We start from the raw sequence: 25434 nt of genomic DNA, 5'->3' as shown, positions 1-25434 counted from the left end.
GGCTGTCAGGAGCAAACAGGGGGAGTGAGTGAAGGGAGGATCTGGAAACATAACAATCACAAGCCAGGCACTAACAGCCTCCTGATTCGGCCGTGGTCAAGGGGCTCCAGTCTGTCTTTCCATACTTGGATCTCATGCGCAATGATTGAGCGTTCTGTGTATAATTATAATTATTGCATGTTAGATACTGATGGTATGAAATATTCGCAGAGCATTTGATGTGCCCCGAGCAGCCGAGCTTAACTGACAGCTCTTAGGTGGCGGAGTTGTATAGAACCCTACACTAACCCTTGTTCAGCACGGAGGGGCCAACCACCCTCTGGCCTGCATATAAGGTCCACCTGTCTTGATAGTCACCGGCAACTGCGCAGCGGCTACGGCCATGGTCTATAGAATATATCGCTTATAGCATGGATACTCCGACAGGTGGATTTTCCTTGTGTGCAGGCCAGAGGGTGTATACAGATTACAGGGGAGAGGATGATCATGCAAGTCCTTTATCTATAAAACATCTAGCAAATAATCATCACAGTTCCACCCTTAGAACTCCTAATAACCAAGCTTAGACCCAGAACGCCGTCAAAAGAGCCAAGCACCAGCAACCCTAGATGCAGAGATGTCGTTATCGTAAGGTCAGAGCAGCTCAGCCTAAAATATCCCCGAGAACCGCCTGTACCACCTCCCGCGCGTGACGGATTTCTCCTGGTCCAGACTGTCACTCGAGTACGAGGAACCTGAACCGACAGAAGAAAGTGAAGTACGGCTCAATTTCCGCTGGTGCTTCGCGTGTCTTTTTTCGTGTTTCTTTTCAGTGATGAACTTTTGCGTCGCGTGTCTCGTACCTGAAGTATATTAGAAGAGAAACAAATAGTCACATTGCCACGTTTGTACATACAGAAACAATACATGGTCATGGTCACCCTCTCGACTCCAGTGCCAGGGCACGGGCCAGCGCCGCAGGCTTGATAGCCAGCGTCTTCATCGCATTTACACCAGCTATACGACGTGAGGAGTTGGCGACACATCTCTCTAAAGATGCAGAGGTAGATGCGCGAAACAACTATAGTATGTTCTTGTACACCCAGCTGAGCCAGTCGTTCGTATAGATCGGATGTCGATCTGCCTCCAGGGCTGTGAGATTCACGGTAAGAACGAGAGCAGAAACTCCAAGTGAGGGGTATGCGGAGACGAGTGTACGATAGACAGTACGGTAGAATGCAATGGTACCAAGCGGAGGAGATGGATGATGGTCAGATAGACCTGGAGGAGAGGAGGTAGAGAGGTAAGTAGATCAACGACAGAACCACAATGGACTGGGGGTATATAAGTATTCAAAGAAAGAGGAAAGTTGATGGACATAAGCTCAGGGTATTATTTGACGTCAGCACAGAGAAGCGCTGCAGTGGAGTGGTGTGCTAAGAACCCAGCGGCAAAGAACATCCACTACGACTGATGAACCGGTCATTCCAAAATCCACTCCATAGCGATCTGGCCAGCTGCCCGCCAATCCATTCTTATCATGCCCAGAACTGCAAAGGCTTGCGTTTCTCTAGGCGCCAGCAATGAATGGCTCTGCTGGTCTTTTTTTGGTGCTCAGTTTCAGTTGGCGCCTCTACTTTGTACTACTCTGTACTCTGCGTTTGTACGGAACTTGGAAAGACTCGGCAGGTCTGTCAGCTGAAGAGAATTGAATGGATGATGAGTCGCAGACCGTCTCAAGCCTTTTAGCCTTTACTAAGATGTTCATCCGCGACAGATAATATTATCGGCTTGCGTGTACGACTACGGAGGAGTACGTTCTACCCACAAGGATTGAGTGGAGCTTGGCGATGGCCTTATCCAATTAAGACATCATGGTGGTGACGGATCATGATGTCGATGCTGGTCGATGATGGAGCCAGGGTACGGGCCAATCTGACGCACTAACTGCTTTTGGCTAGTGACACGGACACGGACTGAGGTGATCTTCCGGATCACGTGCCTTGTCCTCCCCGGACTACTTTCTATGAGCATTCTCGAAACTTAATATGAAAACTGTCTATACCTGTTCATAATTTCACATTAAAATGCTCTCTGCCAATCTTGCGCTGTATATACTAGATATACCACTAGAGATGCCATAATTGATCCTTTAAGCTCTCTCCAACAGCCTCGCAGTCTGGGCCTCACCGCCAACAGCAATTCTCCAAATTCCCCTCACCCCTCCAGTTCTAACCAAGTCCTCCAACAGCCAATTTCACGCAATCAGTCTTTACCGATCAGCATACTGCCATACTTCCAACAGCGGCATGACGTCCCACTCTTCAGACCAACCCGCCATCATGCCCCCCTCCCCGGCACGAACAACAACCCTCATCGACAACCTCTTCTCCGTAAGATCCCTCATCAATTCCGCAACATCCAAGGCGTCCCTCTCAAAACAGCCACGCCTTGTCGCCGTCTCAAAGCTCAAGCCCGCGTCCGACATCCTTGCGCTCCATGAATCCTCAGCCGCCCATATGCACTTCGGCGAGAACTATCTCCAAGAACTACAAGAGAAGGCGCGGTTACTTCCGAAAAGTATCAAATGGCACTTCATCGGCGGACTCCAGTCGAACAAGGCTCTTTCACTGGCGAGGGATACACGCGCGCTCTGGGCGGTTGAGAGCGTAGACAGCGAAAAGAAGGCATCACTACTGGATAAGGGATGGGGGCAACGCAAGCCAGAGATGGGCGGGGAGGAGAAGCTGAGGGTCTTTGTGCAGGTCAACACGTCCGGCGAGGAGAGTAAGAGTGGGGTCGATCCCAATGGGGAAGCCGTGGGACTGTGCCGGTTTATTCTGGACCAGTGTCCGCGGCTGCGGCTGCAGGGTTTGATGACGATTGGAGCTATCGCAAGGTCGAAGGCCACGACGCCCGATAATGAGAACGAGGATTTCATTTGCTTACGGGAAGCAAGGGATCGGGTCGTTGCGGAGCTGGGGTTGGAGGGGGCCCAGTTAGAGTTATCTATGGGAATGAGTTCGGATTTCGAGGGCGCGGTCGCAATGGGTTCCAATGAAATTCGTGTTGGGACGACCATCTTCGGGGGGAGGCCGCCCAAAAGCCCATAGGATCATGATGAGACTTTAGGAGTTGCTATTAATGGTCAGGTCGAGATTGGCGCATGACGCTTCAGCCGGAGTACTATTCCGTCAGAGAACTTAAGAGGACTATACACCAGAGCCGGAAGTTATAGATTATCGAGTCGGCGAAACGCGTGGGGATACCGACCCAGCAGCAAAGCTTTTTTTCCGTGCTTCTTGACTACGTACGGCAAAGGAAGGCGTCCGAGACGGTATCTAACAGCTTAAAGCTATCTGGTCATTTACTACACTAATGCCCGGACCTTGGTTGGCTGAAGAACGATCACAGGGATCAGTGTGATGCTCCTCCGGCCATGGTCGACTCCTGTCCAAGTGACTAAATATTCGCTGCCCGGACAACTCAGATATCTTTGTCCTAGAGGACTCTCCTGCTTATTGTACCTACTAGCTACACTCCTTACTCCTCGCTTTTCTCTTCTTCTCGCTTCTTCTCGTCGCTCTTCCTCGCGTCAGGCTCCGGCCCCCACATAGACTCGCTGTCGTCTATCTTGGGCTCTTCCTGAGTCGAGTTTCCATTACCAGTAGCAGCATCTTTGTTCGCATCAGCGTCGTCGCTTGTCCAATTCCCAGTAGCACCAGTGTTCTCCGCGGCGGTATCATTATTCTCTATAGAGTCAGCATCGTCGTCGATGTGCTCCTCGAGAAATGCGATTTTGACAGCATCTTAACACAAGATACGAGTTAGTAACTTACCACCGTTCGGGGCAGGAATGGAACGTGACTTACTCTTGAGGCCTGTGGTCTCGATGGCGAGATTTTTTATGCTGCCCACAGCACATAATTCGCGATGTACGGGATTCTTTCGCCTCCGGTTCTCGAGCTACTATCGCCAACCTGTGAAGGAACGACAACTACCATGACCTCGTTCATCCGAGTATGAGCAACGTTGCACCGATTATCGTCATTGACAAATCCAAGGTCCTTAGCTGTCTTTGCTGCGGAAATGACGTAGTCGACAATAACACACTTGCCTTCACGGCCTTGCATCGAGTCAGCTGTTTCTATGGACGGAATAACCCCTTCAGGTAGTATCTCGATAGCTGGGACGGCGGCTTCGGGCAGGCGATGGCGGACTTCGAAGAACGCTCGCTTGTAAAGATCACGCTGCGCTGCATACATGGTAATGATTCGCATCTCGTTGCCGCGGTACCCACCAGCCTCGTATTTCCTGACGCAAAGCGTCACGATAGCTCTCATATTTGCTGCGTTGAACTTGGACTTGCTCGCATCGTCAACCTCACATGAGGAGTTCTTGATGCTAAGCACAAAGCAACCAGTGTCAAGCTCTGGTGTGGCATCGAACTCGTCGCGAACCATCTTCTCCCAGCTGGGGTTCACTGAGATTCCCAGAGTAGACAGATGGCTGTGCATTTTGTCCCCATACGTGCGAAGTTTGGGGAACTCGGTGAAGATGGGCCGACAGCGACGTTGCTGTCCTAGGACTTGAACGGGGTGGTGCGCACTCACCATGCGGCTAGCGAATGAGGTCTCTAATTGTGGACTGAACTCGTTCCATCCTGGTTCGTGCTTTACGGTCAAGACTGTTGGACGCAGCTGAAGGTGATCGCCGCCAACAATGATGCCAATAACGTTATGGAAAAAGCCGCATTTGACTGCACTGATCTAACTGTTGACTTCGAGCTCTTTCGGATCCTCATCGCGAATAAGAAGAACGCCCTTTGTCTTCTGAGCAAAGTGTCTTGAGCAGATGGTACTGGCCAAGTTGTTGTTGGTGGAGATCAACGCGCGTGACTGGCTAACAACTAGGCAGTACCCAGCTTCGCGAAATGCAATCAATGCTAAAGATTTATCATCATTTTCCCTCTCGGAAAAGAAAGTAGTCTTCATCTTCTTCATCGCCTTCCGGAGTTCTTCGAACCAATCAACCTCTTTTCTCTTCCAGCTCTCGACTTCATCGAGCTTGATCTTGCCTGAGGAAAGATCGCGCTGGTCATCTGAAGGAAGGTTCCCCATGAGCGTCAGATCATGGTCCCGGCTTCCCATGCCTCGGCGACGGCCTGGGCACGCACCCTTCTGTCAGGTCGCCCAATTCGCCGGTTGTGGTAGGCCATTGCAGTGTTCTTGATCTCCTGCAGCATGACTAACTGCGCGGCATTGGATAAGACTTCGGTGTTTTTGTCTGCATCGTCTGAGGCTGAGGGTTTTGAGAGGTCGATGAGTCAGATATGGGTAGGTTGACCATGGCCTTGAATGCCTGACTTTTTGCAAAAGGCCTATAGCACCGAACGACGCGGAAGCTGGTGCCGAGTAGTTTCTGTGCCTCATCTAATTGGTCGAGGTTCTGATCGCAAGCCGAGTTGATGGTGCGCTGATAATTACGTAGAAACCAAGCTGCATGAAGAAATGTGCGATAACACCAAACAGGAATGTCTTTCCAGATCCCGGGAGCCACTGAACAATCTTGAGGAAGTCAGGGAAACTGTCACACAATGTGAGGACGGCCTTTTGATCATCGTTTAGGTCGATCTTTGCCATCGTTGTCCGCAAGATCTCCTAGAACTTGACATGACCCGGATCGACTTCAGGGATTGGGTCAATGTTCTGCCTGGGAAGAAGGTGGGAAGCAGGTGGGAAGAAATGGGAGATTCTGGTCCTTCGATGCCCGTGAGAAGGTTGACTGTGTCCACCTGTCTCTTGGCCCCTTCCTGTGTGACTGGGAACTTGACTTTCGCTTTCAGCTGCTTGATTTTCTCGCCAGGCAAAGTGAGAAGACAGCTCCCGAAACTTGATAAGGAGATCGTTTTCGATCAGGAACAGGGGTTCGGTGCATGGGAGACTGAATATGTTGGGCACGACAATGTCAGACGGATCCTGGAGCCCTCCTTTGCTCTGAAGTGTTGGCTTATACGGCTGTCGGGTAGATGAAACTCTACAGCGGCCACAATGGCCTTCTCCGCAATAAGCACCAAGCCGATTTCGTGTTTCATCCGGCCGACACATTGGTGGATCTCCGTGTCATATCGAGATTCCGGGAACGCGCCGTATGCAAGAATGATAGCGGCCTCTTTTTGTCAAAAAACGAGACGAATGAAGAGTTTCTAGGGATCCCACTCTTGATGGTAGGCTCCACTGCCCAGCCGTCATCGTTGGCTGCGGATTCGGGCTCGGTGGCCCTCTTTGAGCGAGCCAACTATCCAACGCAGATACTTGATAAAACCCTTAGACTCTGGGTCGAAGGCAGATTTATCCACGTCCAGGCCAATGGCTACGCATTTTTCCTTAGAAGACGTGGAATACGGGGTTTCGTCGATCTTGACCATGTTCATTTCACCTTCTTCTGCCCCAGAGCCGTACGAGGAGCAGGGGTAGCTTCCTTTTGAGTAACACCCTTCTCAGGAAGAGCATCGAACCACCCATCATACTCGAGGTTGAACTGTAGATTGAGACAGAGTGTGTCAGCATTGGCAACCTTTTACTCATAGGAAGGCATGATTTTAAACAGGGTTTCGTACCTGAGGGGCCGACTTGTTCACCTCATGAAAAGTCATCCGGTCCCAAAAGTACTCGAGCGTTTCATCATGGAACTTGTTTTCTAACTCGGCTTGCCGTTCAGGATCAAGAACACAGATCACGAAAGCTGCCATAGCTGCGTCGCCAAAATTTCTGCCATCTGAGAGGAATCGTAAGTAACTGATCATATCTTGGGCTTGGCTGGCCGGGTAGAATTATACTTACTTTGCCAACGCAAGAAAAAAGAAGTATGGCGTTTAATACGGACATCAATATCAGTGGCTCGTGCTGTTGCGATGTCACGGTGGGCCTTCGAATTGAAGTAATCCATATTTGAGAGCACCATGTTGGCCTGGGGAAGTCAGCAACCAGTGGAATACATCAGGTTTGTTAGAGGTTACGCACCGATTTGCCTTCAGGCACAACACGGTACGTGGAGTTATGGATGGATGTCAGGATAGGCAAAGAGGTGAGATTGTGGCGGGTGGGAGCTCAGGTTGAAGAAGCATCTTCCGAATCGGTAAGCTAGTAGAAAGTAAAGAAAAGAAAGAGACATCAGAAAAGATCAGGTAGGTGTTTGGTGCTCGAATTAGCCATGGAGCAATGGTATGGTAGATGAGTGGAAAAGGAAGAAGAGGGAGTGTTATGGAGGAGAAGAGAAAATAAGGCGGCGGGGGGAAGCGAGAACTGAGGGAGCGAGTCTGAGGGTATCATTTCCCAACACCAGGATAGGCTCTAGATGATATCAATAATACATAATAAACCACCGTGTACGGCAGTAAGGTTGAAAGCGTGTAATTATGTGCAGTATTAATAGCCAGAGGTAAAGTCGTCTCCAACGTCAATACCCCTGGGCTTCTCACGAACATAGCTCCTGTCCGACAACGTTCCATGCGATAGCCTCTCCTCCATCTGCCGCGCGAGCGCTTGAGGAATTCCTTCTTGCGTGGCTCGAATCGTGACTCGGTACATCTAGACTTGTCAGCATGATTCCGATCTAGTCCATTGAGTAGCTTACCTTCCGCTCATAGTTGGGTTCCAATCGGAGAAGGCAACCGATCTTTCCCTGCGCGGAGTGATACACAGCGCAACCCACGATGTTAGTAGGAATCGGATCAACGCCGCTCAGTAACTTCCAGCCAAACTGTTCTACAAGCCGCTTTGTGAAGCCCTCGCTGACACTCCCTGCCTTCGGCGCAAGCCCAAAGGTGTTTTGCGCTTCTAGTGGACCACCGCCAATCTGGCGCCATCGCTTAAAGAAGTCTTCTGCCGTGAGACTTGAGGGCTCCAGGTAACGATGCATCAGAATCGGAAGTTGGAGTGTGTAAGCCTGCAAGGCACCGGCAAGGTAAGAGATACGAATTGTAGGCGCACTGGAAAATGGCCCTTTGGCCTCGAAGAAAAGGGTTTGCTGGGTTTGACCAGCAGCCGGAACCGAAGGCTCCGGAAGGCTCTTTGAATCGATCCTAAGATGGGGCGCGGATGGGTTGTCCACAGTCGTAGTCAATGACCCGATGGGGAAAGAGGATTTGTTGCTTATGTAGAGCTTAAGCACACCCAAATGACCACGGAATTCGGACCGCAGGCCAACCTGTATTTGCAGGTCCTCGAACAGCACGCCTTCGTCCGAGAAGTACAGCTTGTTGTACCCAATGTCCCAGTCTGGAGACAGGTTCGCTGCGCTAGCCATGTTCGTAGGGGCCGGTGGTGGTGTAGACGCGCTCAGGTCTAGTCCGGCCAAATCCCCTGACGCGCTGGAGGAGGCAGTAGCTCCATTGGCTCCCGTAGGTGTGCCATTGACAATCGTAGTAAATGATCGCTTTAGACCTGTGTTTTGTGCCATTAATATCTCCGCCCCGTCTGTGTTGGCGTCCTTGCCTCCCACGACCCAAGTCTTCTTATCAGTCGTGCCGGCCGTTTTCTGGTGGAGACGGGACAAGAGAATAGAAGCCCTCTCGGAGAATGGAGGCATTTCATCACAAACTGTTCGCAAAAGATCGTCAGTTGGCAGTGTCGCCAGCGACAGGTATTCGAATGCACGTTGCTGTAATTCCGGGTCCGGTGAGTGGCTGTACAGTCGAAAGATGTGTAGGAGCTGGGGCTTGATTTCTGGGAAAAGATTGACAAATTTGACAAAGGACGACAGAATCATGGCGCGCGTGTTGTCCGTACTGGTCATCATTTTAGCTTGCAGGGCGAGAAACTGTTCTATCGGGCTTGACCCTTGGTTGTCGGCTACTAAATGACCGAACTCTCCAAGAACATAGCAGCCAATTTTGACCAGACTCTCATGACAGTCGCTTTTCAGATACGTGAGTAGTGTCTGAGCAGCGTATGCCTGCAGTTCCTCGTTGTTTGTCACAATCTGAATCACTCGCTGCCAGACTTCGTCGTTGACATGGTCACCAGCAAGAGACAAGAGTTTCAGTGTAACGTCAATATACCACTGGGCGTCCGTAGCATACTTCTCCGTCAAGATGGCAACTTTCAGGACCATCTCCTCCCGTATAGCGTAGTCGGCAGATTGAAGGTAGCGCATCAATTCGTTCACAATCGGGGCCGCATTTGTGATATCACACATACTGTAGACCAAGTCAAGGCCTTTCCGACGCACGCTGATATCTCTATCTCGAAGCGAGCCCAGAATGATACTTTGATGCTTCTTAATTGGATCGAGAGTTTCGGCCCTGGCCGCAAAGTGCGTCATGGCCTCTAAGCCGAGATAGCGCACGTTTGTCTCGCGTGATTGGATGTATTTCCCAAGACGCGAGGATATTTGCATCATCAGGGTATGTTCTGTGTCAAGGTGGATGAGAAGGTTGATCGCTTCAAAGAGCACCGCATTCTGCGCATTATTCTGCTGCACATTCTTTGGGGTGTCCATTGCGATCTGCATTATTTGCTGAAGCGACTCGCGGATGATATCACGGACATGACTATCAGCTGCATTGCATTAGCTCGCATTGTCAAACGGCGAGAGGATGTGACCTACCTGAAGGGGGGTAGTACTGTAATAAGCGTAGCAGTTTGACCTGAAGCCATGGACATGGTACTCGATAGTATAGATAGTCCGGCGCAATGTCATTGTCGACGACGATTCTCTTTAATCGTTGAGCAGCCTTGACGTAGCTTCCTCGATATTCGTCAGGCCTATCCTGTGCCAGGGCCATGACCAGCGATGTCACTGATAGGGTAACGCCCATGTCCGGATCATCCATCAAGGATATTATGCGCTCTGCCCATTGATTTTGCACGATACTAGGGTATTTTCGGTATAAGCGAAGGAGGGTGAGAGCGGCCTTCTTCTTCACAAACGCTTTGGAGGTACTGCAGAGACCATCAGTGACACAGATTAGATATGACCATACCAGGGCGTCTCACGGAGAAATCAGCAGCCGATGAACATCGGTGGAGAGCGCTTCACCCATCTCCCTACTTCCAACGTTGGCAACCGCATGTAAAGCCAAACAGTTGTTCAATTCGTGCTGATCCAGCAAGTCCTTCCGGATACTATTGACGACAAGATGCAGCAGCTCATGCTCTTCATGAAGAAAAAGTGTCACTGCCAGGTATCCAATCTGCTTCTCGGAATACTTGTTGGAGGAAATCAGATTGACAGCCTCCAGGTGACCAAAATCGACATCGTACCCCTGGATGTAAACATAGAGCAACTTGCAGACATATTTCTTCTTCTGGTACCCGTCGAGACTCCCCGACTTGAACTTTTGTCGGATATTCGCCAATTCCTTGTTCACTCGCTTCTCCTCTAGCTCACGCGCTCTTGCATTTCGCAAGTCCGCAATGAACTGAACCAGGCCGCGCATAGAAGACATGGTGGCTGCGTGATGTCCTGGACGTTGTACGGTAGAACGAGCGGTAGGGTCTAGGCACGGTGAAAAGTGACTGAATTATGCCAGAATTTTGTATGCGTAGTATAATCGGAATTGAGGGGATGCGGCTGTCTTCGCAATCGTCTCGAGGTGCTCACACCGTGGCAGGGTGTACACTCAGTAGTAGTATTTCATAGAACCATATCCCGTCGCCCGTTTGGTCCGTTCGTTTTCGAGGATGTTCCTGGGATTTTACGCCGCATAGATCATGGCGCAAAGTTAAAAGACAGAACGAAAGCGTGTCTTCGGCACTGGTTAGGAGCTAGCGCAACACAGGGTAGGGATGACCGGCGTCAAACGAGTAGCTCGGAGCCCAAGTCTAGGTTGACTGTAATGGAGCAGCTGGAGAGAAGCACCGAAATTAGAGTCGGGGGATAGTGAGGCCCGGAGAGTTAAGCATTCCGTGGAGGGCGGCCGCAGCTGTTAAGGAGCGCCCCCCGTTTCTGGCTGCCAAGCCACAGCAGGGCCGATCCGGCGGAGATCCGGATCATTATTGATACGCTGTGGCGGTGCATCTAGGTACGTCGATGGACTGTATTGGATTTCATGTGTGATGATTCTCCTCTACCTAGGTAAATCTGTATTATACATTCTCGCAAGCCCTGAACCCTCTCCCAAGTCATGAACCCCAAAACGCCCAGCCGCAGCCATGCATGAACATAAATAGGCATATGGTATCAACTATCTGCACTACCGCGTTATATTTTGATTAGTTGTTCTATTTCCTGCTTCGTAGGAAAGCTGCGACCTGTTCATGTCGCGTCACGAAGAACATTCTTTTGCGATCCGACTTCCATATCAAGACGCCGATTTCTTCAGCATACCGACATGGAGCCTCGTACTCGGCAAGGCTTACGAAATCTTTGAAAAGAAAGCCAGCCGTAGCTTTAACACGGTCACGCTCCAGCTGCCAAAGACGGATCTGATCAACGACTGTTGGTGGAAGAACCGAGGGCGGGATTCCAGCCTGGTTGGATGTGGACCTGGCCACATTGTGTCTTCGCATTTGCGGGTGTGCGTGGGTAGCAAGATACGAGATGATTTGGTCGGCTGTGATACCCATCTCAATCGCGCGGCGGATAGACTGCCGAGTCACCTTACCCGTAATCAAGTTAGGAAACCGGTATTTTAATGTCGTAAATAGTGCAATAAGAGAGATTTGAAGCGGCGAGGAAGTGTATGCGTAGAGTCGATAGTTCGTCTCAATGATGATGAAGCCGGAGCCAGGTTGGTTAGTATTCCCACCTTCGGAATCGGAGCTTGCGCCAGAAATGGGATTGCTGAGAGCGCTCGAATCAGACGTTAGGGTAGTTGCCAGGCGGGTGGGATAGAAATGGCTCGCTTCGGGAGAGTCCTGGTATACGATACCAAAGTCGGCCAAGTCGGTCAGTGTGCGGAGTTGGTTCGATGTCAAATGTTTCTTTTCGTAGGATTTGCCCAGTTCCAAACTGCTGAGGAGGAATATGAAGGAAAGCACTTCAACGCTATCCATCCCAATAGCCTCTGCGCTGTGAACGTAGAGAATCAAGATATGCCAAACCTGCGTGCCCACATCCTGAAGGACAAATGCGAACCCGTCCTGCGTAATTTCAACGCGGCGGTCACGGATCTCTACCAAATGTCCAGCCTGCAAAAGCTGTTTCACGCCTTTGCTCAGGTTCACATCGCGTTGTATCCCTAGACCACTGGTCCCGACCATGTAACCGAGAACACCCTCCCACTGTCGCCGCGCATAATCATCAAGATCGCCAATAGGAACAGTCTGATCGTCTGGTATCTGGTGGAGCACACCGAAGGACTGAGTTCGTTCGGCACCTGTGAGAGCTTGTCTGAGAGAAGCGGCGAACGGATCGGTCACCATATAAGCGCGGACGTTCCCAGCGGTGGTTGTATTTGAGAGGATATGCAATCTTCCTAGTATTGAGAGCGCACTATCCCGCTCTCTATATAATATTAACTTGTTAGTATGCCGAGAACTGCAGCTATGACATTTCAGCAGCGCTCACCTCAAACTCTTGGATTTGACCCAGATCTCCAAGTCCGCCGCAGGAAGCGGGTCCTTCAGATAGAGGAGCGCCATCACGAAGCATTTTGCTATCGTCGTAGATGGAAAGTTAACCGAGATCAAAGTGAGATCACGGACCACAACACAACTACATACCCAGGTCAGGCAGCATGCGCCTGAAGATAGCAAGAGCGGTGGATGGCTGCTGATAGAGCTTGAAGAAGACCGTTCCGGGGAGGCTCTCCAGATAATCGAACGGTCGGGAGGCGGCCGCCATCTTGCCTTTGGAAGCAAAAGTGCCCTATCACCTCTGGAGCATGATGCGGCCGGCAAGGAGGGACAAGCAGCGTCAGTGAGAGAGAGCTAGTTGAGGAATAAAAGAGCAGCTAAACGAGGCAGCACATAGAACGGCTCCGGCGACCCGAACGGCCAAAAGCGCAGTCCGCGGCGATGATCTCACGGCGTTGCTCCGGCATACTTCTCTCTGCGTACAACTTGCATAATCCCATTGATCTGTTTATCCAGCCCAGAATGACAGCTCTGCGTTTTGTTAGATCCGTAAGTCTCTTTGCTTTCTGTACCGCTCCTAACAGAGCTCGCTAACGAGTGCACTAGGTTTGGGAGTCCTTCCGGGCCACTTCGGGGCTGGAGCCTCGGTAAGTAGGAGTGTGAGCCCAGCGCCCAAAGCTAGCAATCACTAATCGCATGAGCTTACAGGCTACTGGACAATGTAAGCTCATTTGATCCTGGGTGCCTGGGTCTTGGAATTCTTGCCATCAACAGCTCCAATCTGCCCTGGTTCTTCTGGGTCAACAATCGGGTGGCACTGATCAATGTCTCTCCAGCTCCGGGTAACCGCTGCGAAGCCGGGAACCGTGAACTTCGAACTTGACATCGAGAAGCATCATACAGTAAGCATCTCACTATCAAGATACTTTATACTGCATAGGCGCTTCGTCTCGTTCGCTGCCGCATTCGCCAACTTCAATCTGTTGATGCTGGGTTCTGATGTCTTCCAGAACCGCCTGAGTATCCTCCATGGTGGTACCATTGCCTCTATGGGTAAGCAACGCATATGCGATCCTTGTTACTGAGAGACTTACGTTTCATTCCTCCCAGTCGATCTAGGTGGTTCTTTAGCCGTTGCATCCCGTGGACTATATGCTACCGGCGTATCAACGGATCTAAACGGTAAGTGGGAACCTTCATGTGCGGACCATGGTCAGTTTCCATATACATCTAACCATCCTCAGTGACATATCTTAGCTCTGGTGGCAAGGTGGGGGACAAGCTTCTCGCGGTACGTCCCGTTTCTTGCATATCACTCATTGACCTAGGGCTAATCTCAACGCAGGAAGTGACGTGTGATAAGTGTATGTTCTGTCTTATCTGCATTCCAAGGGATATCTCTCATTGTGATAGATTATTTACTAATCAGCTTCGCAGTTGGCAAAACCCTCGCATATACCAACATCAGGTTCATGAACTCGAAGGGCGACGTCTTCGCCCGAGGAAGTCACACTAAGTATGTAAAGCTCAACAGTAGTCTCAATCAGCCCTAACCCACCGATAGGTACGTCTCACTTGCCTGGAAGGACCCTCAGAATATTGTCGAGGAGTTGAATGAGCGCAAATCATCGTAGGCGCGTGGAAGTTGTACATAAAAATTGTTGCTCGTCGCAGGAAGGGCGCCTGACCAAAATATATATTAGATTAACGGTAGACTAGATAGGCGAATGGCCTGCACAGTGATTCAAGTGCCCCTTCTCTGTTTAGCTTGGATGTCTTTGCTCTCTTAAAAGACCTAACGAGGTAGCTGGAGATTTATTACTGAACAATATATATTTGCAGCCACCCACGTACTCCAGTGACTAGAATGATCCTGAACAATCTTTCTCATTCAAGCTTAATCCAGATCATTGAAGCTCTTAAAAGGTAGATGGCTCAGTTACACTCTTGACAATCCAACGGTACAAGGAACGCACCAGAGCCTATGAGACTGTGAACATTACTTGCCTTATACACTTAGTTGGACGTCTAGTGACCAGAGACATAAGCTTCATTCAAAGTAGATTGTAATTCTTATGATGAACATATATCCAAGTTGAGCCTCCAGTTCTTAACACTCCCTAGCCTTGACACCACGCTTTTTGTTTCCATAATCAGGTGTATACATGTTCATGCAACGGATCCTCCTCGCCTTCTTCACCAGCACCGAGCATTTCCTCGTCTCCGTCTTCAATAAGGTCGCCCTCTTCGTCCGGCATCGTCTCATCCATAATCCCCTCTTCCCCGCCCAGAGCCTTGATCTTAGCTTGGGTCATCTCGAACACATACTGTCCAAGATGCTCTACACCTTCCATGGGGGTGCCCTGGACCTCATTGTCTAATGTCCGGGTAGTTGGGAATATCTCCCCAGGGGCGAGCATTAGTTTGTCTGGGCGCTGCAATAGCAGGTCGAACGCTGGTTTGAGCTCGTAACATGATTCAAAAACCTCACGGCGGCCGAGAATATACAAACCAAGTCGGGCACGAGATAGTGCCACGGTAAGGCGACGTACATCACGAAGGTAACCGACTGTGCGAGTCCGCGTGAGTGAGAGGATAACATCTGGAAAGACTGGTTAGTCCCATGGACTTAAAAAGGTAAAGCTGAAACTTACAGTCATTCTGCTCGCCCTGATATCTGTCTACCGTGGTGACGATCTTAGGCATTCCGAACAGAGTGTTTTTGGCACACCGATGATTCAAGACATCCTTGATGAGCGCTGTTTGGCCTGCATAGGTAGCAAGGATCGAGATCTTTGAGGCGGGATAGCCGAGAAGTCGCATATACTGAAAGATGGCTACAGCATACTCTGCTTCTCCAAGATTTTGAATGAAATGAGGAGTCGGCTCGCGTTCCCCTGTGCCTTGGTAGTCGGGCACATTGATGAACTGGTACTCAAACTGGAACCCAGCGTTGGCCTGTTTGAACTCTGGCGCCTGTTCAACAGCGGGCAAGTTCCTAAGGTTCTGATAACGCCATCGGAAAAGCTCCGCGATACTTGGTCTAGCACGTCCTTGTTGGTCGAGCGTGATAGCCGGGACCCCTAATCGGACCAGACGAAGGAAAAGACTTTGCTCAAAATGCGCATACTGCCGGAAGGCCATATTTTGGATGATAGGTGAGTTCTGAAGATGGTCTCCGCAAAGAACAATTCGTCTTAGAGGGAGCTGGCCCTCCTTCATATTCTGTAAAGTTGCCGGGATAAAGCTTTCTACCTCTGTGATCTGCGCAGCCTCTTCCATGACAACATTATCATAGTGGAATCCAAGGGCCGCGATCTCCTGACGGCGCATAGCCGCATGTGTACTTGTCATGGCGATTATCCTGGCCTCTTTGACAAGAAGATAATTGGCTTTGTCCTTAGGTTGTCGCAAGATCTCGAACGGGCGAATATCTTCTAACTCAGAGAAAATCTTGTCAATATGGCGCTGGCAGCCTTCTGCCACATCAATCACCATCTCCTTCGAGGCAGAGGGATCAAAAATGGGTCTAGGTGCGTTGGAGAAATATTCATGGAACGGGAAGTCCGCGATAATCTCTTTCGTAGATCTATTCTCGTCCCGCGCAATCTCCCAGTATTTCGCCCAAGCAGGTTTAATAAAGACCGTATTGAAATAGCCAGCAGTCTCGCAGGAGTTTCCGTGAGCCCCTTGTGCTCCGATTGAAGCAGCCAAGCGAGTGACCTCTGCGAGGAACAGGTTTCGGTTGTCGAGGAAAGATTCAACTCGACCATACTTGCTATAGCTGGTCTCAGTTTCTAATTCTTCCTCACCATGACCGAGTCGCAACAGATGCCGTTCATCGATATCTAGAGCAACGATTTTCTGAAACAATTGATTCAGAGCTTGATTACTGTGTGCAATAAGTAGTGTGCGCTCGGTTGGGAAGTTATGATAGATATTGTTGATGATCTGGGTCGCCACATCAGTCTTTCCAGTACCAGGAGGTCCGACAATGACTGTAAGACCGGGCTGCGTTCCGGACGCAATCGCTTCAATCTGAGCCGGCGTGAAGCGAACAGTATTGAGCTTCGGGGCATCTACCGGGTACGGGCCCGGGTTTGGTGGTTTGTACGTCGAGACGCGAATAGACTTGGGCCCCAGTCGTCCTTCCGCAGGCTGGTCTCTCCGCCGTTTCTTTGACGTGCCCAACGTAGGTGGCTGTATGGATTCTTCCATATATTCAAGTGCGTACGGTGGTTGGAAACTCGATGGAGCATCTCCCGTAGGTTCTATCGTCAAACCTGGGAAGCTCTCAATCAAATGCTGCCAATCCAGAAACGTGTCCCTGAAGTCCACTGATTTGAGTCGGTTGGGCAATTCAGTGTAGCGGGCCCCGGCTGGATCTCCATAACCAAGGAAAATATCCTGAATCCATGGTGGCAAGGTGATATCAGACAAGATGAGCCTTTGCATAGTTTCGAGGACGGACTTGAAGTTGTTCTCCCTCCCCCTCCTTCTTGCAACGACATTGATAAGTGGGTAAATATCAGGTTTCCCTTGTGAAATACGATCCTTGTCCGCTTTAAAAGCAGCAGGGTCCAGGTTGACTAATAATCTCCTAACACGAGGACGAGATCGGTATCCATTTGTCTGGCCCGATACTGGCTCGCGTAGCGGACGGCCGGCTTCATCAAGGACCTGTACAATGTCTGCCGATCTGACGTGTACGATACCCGGAGTCTGAGGGGCATTGATATCTCTCAATCCAAATTTACCTGTGTTGCCAGGCTGCACGGCAAGGAGGAAGACAACGTCATCAGGTCGAAGCGAATCCCATTCCGTGCGGACATGGTCCGCCAATCTACCAACTTCAATGGTGATCTCAGCCCGCACAAAAGCGGGTTTGGCGGATCCAACCTTGGGCGGCGCAACTTCGATTATGGCAGGCTTTGAGATGGGGATAGCCATACGAGAGAAACCATCAAATGTCAAAGTTTTTCCATCCTGACTTGATCGAGGTTGCATCCGCTTCACAATCGATTCCATATCCTTGCGGATCTGAAAGAAAGCTTCCGCGCGGTATAACAGGAACGACCGCCATAGGAAGTCGCCAAGGCTAAGATATTGAAGGTTAAGCTTTGGAATGGCAAGTGGCCTAGATCCGTCGTAGGTCTCATTTCGGAGTAGTGATGGATCGTACAGGCTCTCTTCTGTAGGGACGACGCTGAGATTAGAAGCGGCTTCTTGGAATGAGGTTATCCTTTCGTGGTATGACAGAAGCACCTCCATGTACAGGTGACGGTCGGATTCAACATTCGCTTGCTTGGGATAACCCGTGCGGAAGCCCAAGTGCGCGCATAGACTCTGCAGCTCTGCATCCTCTAAGGAGCTTAACTGCCCTTCGAGTTCAGAGCGCTGATCAATGGAACCGTAATTCGACAAAGCTAAGATCGTCAGTTTGTCCTTGAAGTGTTTCATCGAGGCCCTCTGTAGTTGTGCCAGATCATGGCAGTGCGCATCGTACATTGCCTGAGATGACAGTGCCTCTCCTGTGTAATCGTTGATAGCGAATGAAGTGAAATGTTTAAGAAGATTATAAAAGTCGCGGAAGAGCGCATTTTCTCCTGTGCGATACAACTGAGACAGGCGCATGACAGGCAGGAGATGCAGGTCCTTTAGCAGCGTGTTAACGTATCGTCTTGTCGGCAGTTGGCTCTCTAGATCGACCAGAAATTCCAAGAATCTCTCGCAATATCGCAGGTTATCCGCCTGGTGTTTTTCGACTCCGTTCAGTCTCCGCAAGAAATCCAAAAGCATGGTGTACAACCATGATCGCTCAAATCGCATTTTCGCCCTGGCCGCTTCGTCTCCCGTGTCGTAGCGTTTTAAGGCCGCCCTCCAAGCCTTTTTCAGGTTGGGGGCTTTCGCGAGAACGCGCTCTCTCGCCTCTTCGCTATGAAGATTATGCCAAATGGATATGGAAACAAGGGGAGCGCATTCTTTCCGGATCAAAGCGTTCTCGAGCGATTGGAAGGCGCTAATCATGAACGACATTATTGACAGACGAGAAAACGTGGGGAGCGACTGATCGAGACTCATCGAAAGGATCCGGTGGAAGAGGCCTGAGAAATCGTCGGGCCGGTCTGAGAAGATTTCTGAAAACCGTCAGCTATTTTACTGAGTATCCAGAGGGTATATCATTACCCCATATCGGCAGATGCTCTCTTTGCTTGACGCTGACAATCAATGCTATGAGTAGGACATTGTAATTTGAGGCGTCTTCCGTGTATGTCGGCCAGAGAAACCTGTTCGAAGCTTAGCAATCCCAAGTCAGACCAACCGGCATAGGCTGCACTTACTTCTCGAGAATATTCAGACTCTCCAGAGTAAGCAGTGAACGGAAGCTGAAGCCCTCGGATTCCAGAGGGTCCCATATATCCTTCTTAATCACATCATGCTTGATCTTGCGGACATTGGCAGCGTCGAGCCAATGCGTTTTGGCCAGTTGAACCCAAGGGCTGTCGTCGCGAAAGTCCTCCACGGTCGGTCTGGAGTCGAGGCCGGGCGCCATGGCATTCTGTGTCTGGAGACCCATCCCTCACTGCTGGAATTGCCCAACGGCCAAAAGCTCTCCTAGCGCGGGCCCGTTATATGGAATTGCGTAAGTGGTTTGCTGCGCCCGACCTCGGGGAAGCTTTAGGCGCGCGGGTACGGTGCCTAGCGCAGTTATCGATTGGCAGAAGGAAAGCCTGCAGAGCCGCAGCAACACATCTCCCGCGCGACAACCTCACTTATTTGTATCGTCAGCGACTGCTGCCGCCAGCTTTGGAAAATGGCGATTGCAGATGTTGATCTGATTGACATATACAGGAGGCTGGTTGATACCCTGTTGACCAAGGCAGAGCATGTGAAACTAGGAAAGGAAATCGAGCCTCCTTTATCGGAAACACAGCTTGGGGAGTCTTTCTGGGTCGTCCAAGGGGAAGATGAGCAGATATCTAAGCAATTGAGTCAGCAAACCCGCTTTGCCGCTGTGGAACTCGCTTTCAGAGAGAAGTTCTATAGTCTTCTCGTATGTTGTGGTCTGTGCTAGCAATCGAAGCAACTACTGACGTTACGGCCAATCTAGGCTACGACCGCGATCGATGACCCCGAGTTCGTTCGGATATGGAACCTGCTCGACATCATATCTGTTTTCTCCGACAACGGTTCGTCTCCGTCCGCGTCAGTGATGAGTGACGCCCTAATGCGATTTAGAACAATGCGAGCCTGGTCTTATATTCTGGTTGATCGAGGAGCTACTAGACAGCCAGACGATTGAAGGCTGTCGTAAAGTCTTTGACTACTTGGAATCTCGAAGAGAACGGAACACGAAGGTACGCGCCTCTCGAACATCACTCACTAGTTTGAGTCGCTTACACGCCTTGAAGAAACATTTCAAACAGAAAAACCTTATCATACTACGATCATGTAATGAACTACTACGACGACTGTCGCGAGCGGAGGATACAGTCTTTTGCGGCCGAGTGTTTATCTTTCTCTTTCAAAGCTTCCCCCTAGGAGACAAAAGCGCAGTGAACCTGCGGGGCGAATACCATACCGAAAATGTTACAACTTTTGATACCATTGCGAAGGGGGTCGCTGGTGGAACAGATGATATGGATGTGGATATGCCGGACACGAAGGAATCAACTCCATTGGCAGGTTCGGATAAGCAGAAAATGGAGACACACCGAGTCAACGAGAAGGACGGCAAATCGCCCACGCCGAACGCCATCAAGGCACCTGAGGTGACTGTTTCGAAGCCCGGTGATTATAGTGGGGAGCGCGCGCTGGATCTGGATACACTTTATCCCATCTTCTGGGGCTTGCAAGCCTACTTCTCTGCGCCGACAAAGGTTTTTGATGCCCAGCACTTTGCTACATTCAAGAGCGGGCTTGAATCCACGTTATCTGCGTTCCGGACGGTCAATACCGACCTTGAAACTTCTAATAGCAAGACACAGGAGGAAATTCGGAAATCGACCAAACGGAAACGAACAGCAGATGGACCCGAAATTGCAAGCAGTTTCAACCCAAAATACCTGACTAGTCGGGAGCTTTTTGATCTCGAGGTATCTTTCCTGATTATCTAGCACTCCTATCAATCCTAATCCTACTTTTAGGTCAACGATACAGCTTTCAGGAGACATGTCTTGGTTCAGGCCTTAATTCTTTTAGACTTCATGCTTTCGCTTACGTCAAAATCGAAAGCGAAGTTGGCTGATTTAACTAACAAGTCCGTGCTGTACGGATTCATCCTGAGCGATGAAGATGTAAGGCCATCTTACTTAACATGATTCCTTTTGTTCAGAGCTAACAGTGTTAGGCAAAATGGGCGGTCAAGATGAGGAAATCGATTGAGGGATACCTTCAGGAAGGTGCTGGCGGAAAATTCTACTATCGTATGGTGGATACGGTTCTGTCGCGGGATAAGAATTGGGTGCGCTGGAAAGCTGAAGGTTGCCCTCCAATTGAGAAGACTGCAGTCTCGGTCGATGAGTACATTGGTGCTCGTGATAAAGCGACCAAGACCTATGCCAACAAGCGTCTCCGTGTTTCCCCTATGAATTCTCTTAATCTCAAGTTTTTATCAGAGAGCGAGTCGTTATCTGGAGTTGAACGGCTCAAAGAGCCAGAGAGGTGGGCACTTCCTTCAAGTATCCCATGAGTTGACAATCGTCTGATCTGAGTTCAGGTTCAGCGTCCCAACTTCAGAATCCCTGATGGGGGTGATCGAGGACGTCGAATTTGACATCGACACGGCACAGACTAGCGACGACAAAGAAGCCGCGAACCAAACAAAAGCGAGCAAAACTTGGCTGATGTTACGCCTTTCAGCTAAGAGCAAGCTCGCAGCCTTTGATAAGATCGACGACGGGAAAAATCTGAAGACCCTTTTCGAATCCCCACAGTCCGCGGAGAGCACGACTCAACCCGCTCCAAGCACACCACAGGAGCCCACAACAAAGAATTCTCAGGGGGCCGAAGCAAATGGGTCCGTACAGGATGACCAGATGAACACCGAAACAGGAAGTGCCGCCGTTATTGCTGATTCGAAAACAGTCGAAGGGAACGATGCAGCGACTATTGTTGCACCGGGGTCATGACAAGGCCCACAGTCCTCATGACTGCAGTAATTTGGGAGAGGGATTGTTTTGATAGGCTCTGCCGGCGCTTCTTCGGCCGATCACCTGGCTGGTGCAGGCGGTATATGCAGCTTGGCCTGCAGTTGAAATGATATGTAGAGGGACCGGGGAACGGACTTGGGCGAGGCGTGCGTAATCGAACGTCCTGCAATCTTCTACGACTTGGCCACAACCACACCGCCAACCTAATGATTAGACGCCAATGACCTGCCTGCGAAGCAGGTATTAAGTTCGTCAGTCATGGCCAGCGGCTTATGGCACATCATCATTTTCTGCACAGGGGGCGTTATCTATTGAATGGTCATAGGTTGAGTATTTGCATACGGTGCATGGAATATTTGGCTACTTGCATTTGGCATGCTGCCCACGGGCGGCTAGCGATTGGAAATGAAGGCAACATGGCCGACACACAGGGCCACATCCTGGAGCCTTTGACTAACCACTGACTGGAGTTGTTAGTATTTTAATCTGCCTACCAATTCATTCCGAATTATTCACGACTCGGAAACCCCGTACTCCACTATACAGATGGACGAAGATACATACTGTCCGTATCCTGTACGGGCGGCGAAAACCCCGCCAGGAAATGGGAATCAAATGCAGGGTCATTAGAGGATTCCCTTGATCCTTCAGTTCAGTTCGTCTACACGGATCTCGGCAGAGCAATTCTAGGCGCCTTAGCAGTTTATCAATGATCAACCACTTTAATCACCTGCAAAGTACTCCGTACCTGCATAATTAGAAGCCCGGACCTCACCTTGTGTGGTGTTGAAGAAACGGTATGCATAAGCTTCAATTTAGCCGAAACAGTTCCCGCCTGACAGCCTGACGAGTGACACCCTGGCAACCCGACAGGTTGCAAGGTCAAGAGCACGACAGCATGACAGCAACGTGGGGGAAGCATGGCATTTCCCAGGCGCTTGGATTCTTGGAAGACGAAGGAACGGAAGTACTCGAGCTCTGGAGGCGAGATTAAAGGGCGCCTGTCATGTTTCACGGTAAACCTAGGCCCAACCCTACTGGAGGATAACGGCCTGCAGTTTCTTAACGTCCTGGAGTGATCTGTCGGCGCGTGGTGCAAGAACTCAAACTCTTCACCAGAGCACTCCACGAGCGAACGTGAAGCATTTTGAGACACTAGAAGGAAGGTGAGAGTATCAGAGTTCCGAACCTGGACGTCGATGAAGCTACCCGCCTGCGGTAGGTATGTAGACGACAACAATGTACCTCGGCAGGACAGGATGGTGGATGGAGCATGCCCTGACTGTGGCGTTTCACCATGGCTGGTGACCCGCACAGACCAGACAAGAGCTGAGGTCGTAGGAACTGGGAATCCGTACGCTCCCCGGCGGCCGAACGAAGCTGAGGATCAAATGAAGGGACAGGCTCTCCATCTTGGTCACGGCGCGATGCGCTGGAGCGGATTAAGCCGAGCCCATGACTGGTCGCTTTGATATCGCAGATTTGCCTGTGATCTTCTTCCCCGCACCGTTGCCACACGATGTCACTTTGATATCAAGGATCATCGATACGGCTCACTAGTATCCAGCGCCAGGAGCTTTGACCGATCAGGCCATGGCGGATGGAGTCGCTCGGTTTACGCTGACGTCCGTCGGGGTGACCAGCTCGATATGGAAACCTCCTAGAAGGCCTGACACCAAAGTACCCGCAAAGTACTATATTTATACCCACGCACTGAGCGGATATCACTACGCGTCCCTTTGACTAGGGCCATTATTTTAGGCTCATCTGACGTTTCCGAGATTTCGCCTGGAACCTTTCCTATCCAGGCAAGATCCCCAGCTTCCGAACACTGGCTAGGAATTCTCCGAGGAGCCAAGGTACGACTACGACGCCTTCGTGATGCGTGTAGAGCTTCACCTGCTTCCATTGTTTTCTACGGCGTTACTCCATATTACTACGGAGTATGTCCTACCTGTTACCGTTCCTGAGTCCTGACACCACCCGTCGGCTATTAGTCATGACCCGAAGCCTTACGGAGTGGATGCGCATTCCATCGAATGCATACCAGAGTACTCCGTAATTCCTCAGGAAGACCCTAGATTTCCAACCTAGACTTACTTCGAGTGCGGACATACTGCCTGTCTGTCGGCTTTCGAGCGCCTTATCCCTGCCGGTGCTCTCTCTGCTCTAACCGAGCACGCCTCGCGAATGCGAGCTAGAGGCTCAGACGCTGGATTTGGTGATCAACAACCTATCTGACCCACTACGACTCATGTCGTTTTGCTTTAGAACTATTCAAGGTTTGGTTGTCATATTGTTTTACCTACTCCAACCTTTTAAGCTGCCAGACAAGAGGATTTGATTTGGCTTGGCTGTTGCCTATCTGTTCACTCTGCTCTTTCCTTTCTGCAAGTCTTCCGACAAAAGTGTTTCATGCAGGTCCGTTTGTGTGGAGTAAGAGTTGGGCCTCCTGGCTCCTTGTCAAGTCGCCCCGTCTTCAAGGCCGGTGGGCCCCTGCAGTGCCGTTGAACGCCTCCCGGACGGTCTCGGTCGAGTCGGTCCAGTGTCCGTTCTAGTCACCCCTAGTTTCCCAGCGCCTTGCTCGGAAGATGAATCTACGATCCTATGAATCAAGGTCTACCATCGACCCGTACGGCATACTAGTAGTCTAACCGCTATCTGCATCGATTGATCACCACCATCGCCCATCTACAGTCTACAGACTCTCGAGTCTCCGTAGTACCTCCGGTTGTACTGACTCGGTGATGGGATCCACGCTAAGCCCGATTGGGCAAGGACGTCAGAGGTCCACGGGGTGCGACTCCGCCTGTTGGTGGAATTTGTTTTCCTCCTTCCATCACCCACGCCGCTGGATCAGCCCTCGAGGTTCATCCAGGACCCGTCCTGTTCCTGGATTCATCAAACAACCGGCCTGCAAGAGGTTGTGTCTATCATGTTCATTTCTGCTGTCAACGCGACTCAGGACTCGCTCTCCCGATTACCTAATGAGGCCACAAGTTTCAGTCTTTGCTCGTATGTCGTAACGCCTACCTTTCGTGTCGCTTTGGCCGGTATTATTTCTTGGCTGGCTGATGCCGTACTGGCCAGCGCGCTAACAGGGCTTCAACGTTAGGGCCGCCGGCGCTCCTGTCTCGATCCAGGCTCTGTGTTTGGTGGATTCCTAGCCAAGGCACCACTTAGTTCCGGAACGTCTTCCACATGGTGTGCCATCGGCTCCATCGGAGCAACTGACAATTGACATGACAGCCTCTGAGCCTAACCACCGTGGTGTTGCTCGCGTCGGCAGCCACAACCCAGATTTCAAGGAGTCAGAACTCAGGGGGACTGCAAGCTAGGACTCAAGACAACTGAGCAAGGGTCCGTATCTGCCCCTCTACTAACAGCCGTTAATGGCGAATAAGACGGGCAGTGGAGATGAATCTAAGACTGTCCCCGACTCCCCCAGTGACCCGCAGGCTACAGCTATGCAAATGGGATAGGTATGGATACGCGGATTCAAGAATAGTCCCGGGTTTGGCGTCTTCATTCCACGCCCGAAGCTTGTCACTGACAGCTTTCAGGCCCTCGATGCTTTGACAAAAATTGTCTGTCAATAATGTTCACGAAAAATGGCGGCTGTTCATTGTTACCATAAGATGTACTACTTCTGCCCGTGTGGAAGTAACCGGAGAAACACGGGTAGTTTATTTACAGTCACGCCAGCCATACCTCGGTGCTTAATGACTGTCTCAGACCGACGGTGATAGCCCCGTTCGTGAAAGTCAAGCCTCGATCAACGT

General features: G+C 50.6%; 8 protein-coding genes across 8 annotated transcripts; 3 read left to right on the top strand and 5 right to left on the bottom strand.

Annotated features, from left to right (window-relative positions):
* Nucleotides 1-2321: 2321 nt before the first annotated feature.
* Nucleotides 2322-3092, top strand: DSM5745_09004 (YggS family pyridoxal phosphate enzyme; the record flags this gene model as incomplete). The annotated part of the gene is made up of 1 exon (XM_026751020.1): nt 2322-3092. One exon carries the CDS (start codon nt 2322-2324, stop codon nt 3090-3092), a length of 771 nt encoding a protein of 256 aa, XP_026600106.1.
* Nucleotides 3093-3522: 430 nt separating this feature from the next.
* DSM5745_09003 (uncharacterized protein) lies at nt 3523-5099 on the bottom strand (the record flags this gene model as incomplete). Its single annotated transcript, XM_026751019.1, has 3 exons — nt 3523-3788; nt 3950-4652; nt 4761-5099. 3 exons carry the CDS (start codon nt 5097-5099, stop codon nt 3523-3525), a joined length of 1308 nt encoding a protein of 435 aa, XP_026600105.1.
* Nucleotides 5100-6408: 1309 nt separating this feature from the next.
* Nucleotides 6409-6942, bottom strand: DSM5745_09002 (uncharacterized protein; the record flags this gene model as incomplete). The annotated part of the gene is made up of 3 exons (XM_026751018.1): nt 6409-6519; nt 6599-6756; nt 6822-6942. 3 exons carry the CDS (start codon nt 6940-6942, stop codon nt 6409-6411), a joined length of 390 nt encoding a protein of 129 aa, XP_026600104.1.
* A 464-nt stretch (nt 6943-7406) lies between these two features.
* On the bottom strand, nt 7407-10429 carry DSM5745_09001 (AP-2 complex subunit alpha; the record flags this gene model as incomplete). The annotated part of the gene is made up of 4 exons (XM_026751017.1): nt 7407-7568; nt 7615-9539; nt 9589-9923; nt 9978-10429. 4 exons carry the CDS (start codon nt 10427-10429, stop codon nt 7407-7409), a joined length of 2874 nt encoding a protein of 957 aa, XP_026600103.1.
* Nucleotides 10430-11204: 775 nt separating this feature from the next.
* DSM5745_09000 (TFIIH/NER complex subunit TFB2) lies at nt 11205-12768 on the bottom strand (the record flags this gene model as incomplete). Its single annotated transcript, XM_026751016.1, has 3 exons — nt 11205-12429; nt 12493-12580; nt 12648-12768. The coding sequence occupies 3 exons, from the start codon at nt 12766-12768 to the stop codon at nt 11205-11207; spliced, it is 1434 nt and encodes a 477-aa protein (XP_026600102.1).
* Nucleotides 12769-13022: 254 nt separating this feature from the next.
* On the top strand, nt 13023-14134 carry DSM5745_08999 (PaaI family thioesterase; the record flags this gene model as incomplete). Its single annotated transcript, XM_026751015.1, has 9 exons — nt 13023-13049; nt 13107-13147; nt 13209-13221; nt 13337-13553; nt 13611-13682; nt 13745-13791; nt 13846-13864; nt 13938-14016; nt 14065-14134. 9 exons carry the CDS (start codon nt 13023-13025, stop codon nt 14132-14134), a joined length of 585 nt encoding a protein of 194 aa, XP_026600101.1.
* Nucleotides 14135-14653: 519 nt separating this feature from the next.
* On the bottom strand, nt 14654-19053 carry DSM5745_08998 (RNA helicase aquarius; the record flags this gene model as incomplete). The annotated part of the gene is made up of 4 exons (XM_026751014.1): nt 14654-15102; nt 15155-18637; nt 18687-18787; nt 18842-19053. The coding sequence occupies 4 exons, from the start codon at nt 19051-19053 to the stop codon at nt 14654-14656; spliced, it is 4245 nt and encodes a 1414-aa protein (XP_026600100.1).
* A 261-nt stretch (nt 19054-19314) lies between these two features.
* Nucleotides 19315-21631, top strand: DSM5745_08997 (THO complex subunit THO1/HPR1; the record flags this gene model as incomplete). Its single annotated transcript, XM_026751013.1, has 7 exons — nt 19315-19554; nt 19612-19690; nt 19740-19858; nt 19913-20596; nt 20648-20797; nt 20851-21164; nt 21220-21631. 7 exons carry the CDS (start codon nt 19315-19317, stop codon nt 21629-21631), a joined length of 1998 nt encoding a protein of 665 aa, XP_026600099.1.
* Nucleotides 21632-25434: the final 3803 nt, after the last annotated feature.

Source organism: Aspergillus mulundensis (genome assembly GCF_003369625.1).
Source record: "Aspergillus mulundensis strain DSM 5745 chromosome Unknown scaffold_11, whole genome shotgun sequence".
Lineage (NCBI taxonomy): Eukaryota > Fungi > Ascomycota > Eurotiomycetes > Eurotiales > Aspergillaceae > Aspergillus > Aspergillus mulundensis.
This window is presented reverse-complemented; position numbering and strand designations above follow the sequence as displayed.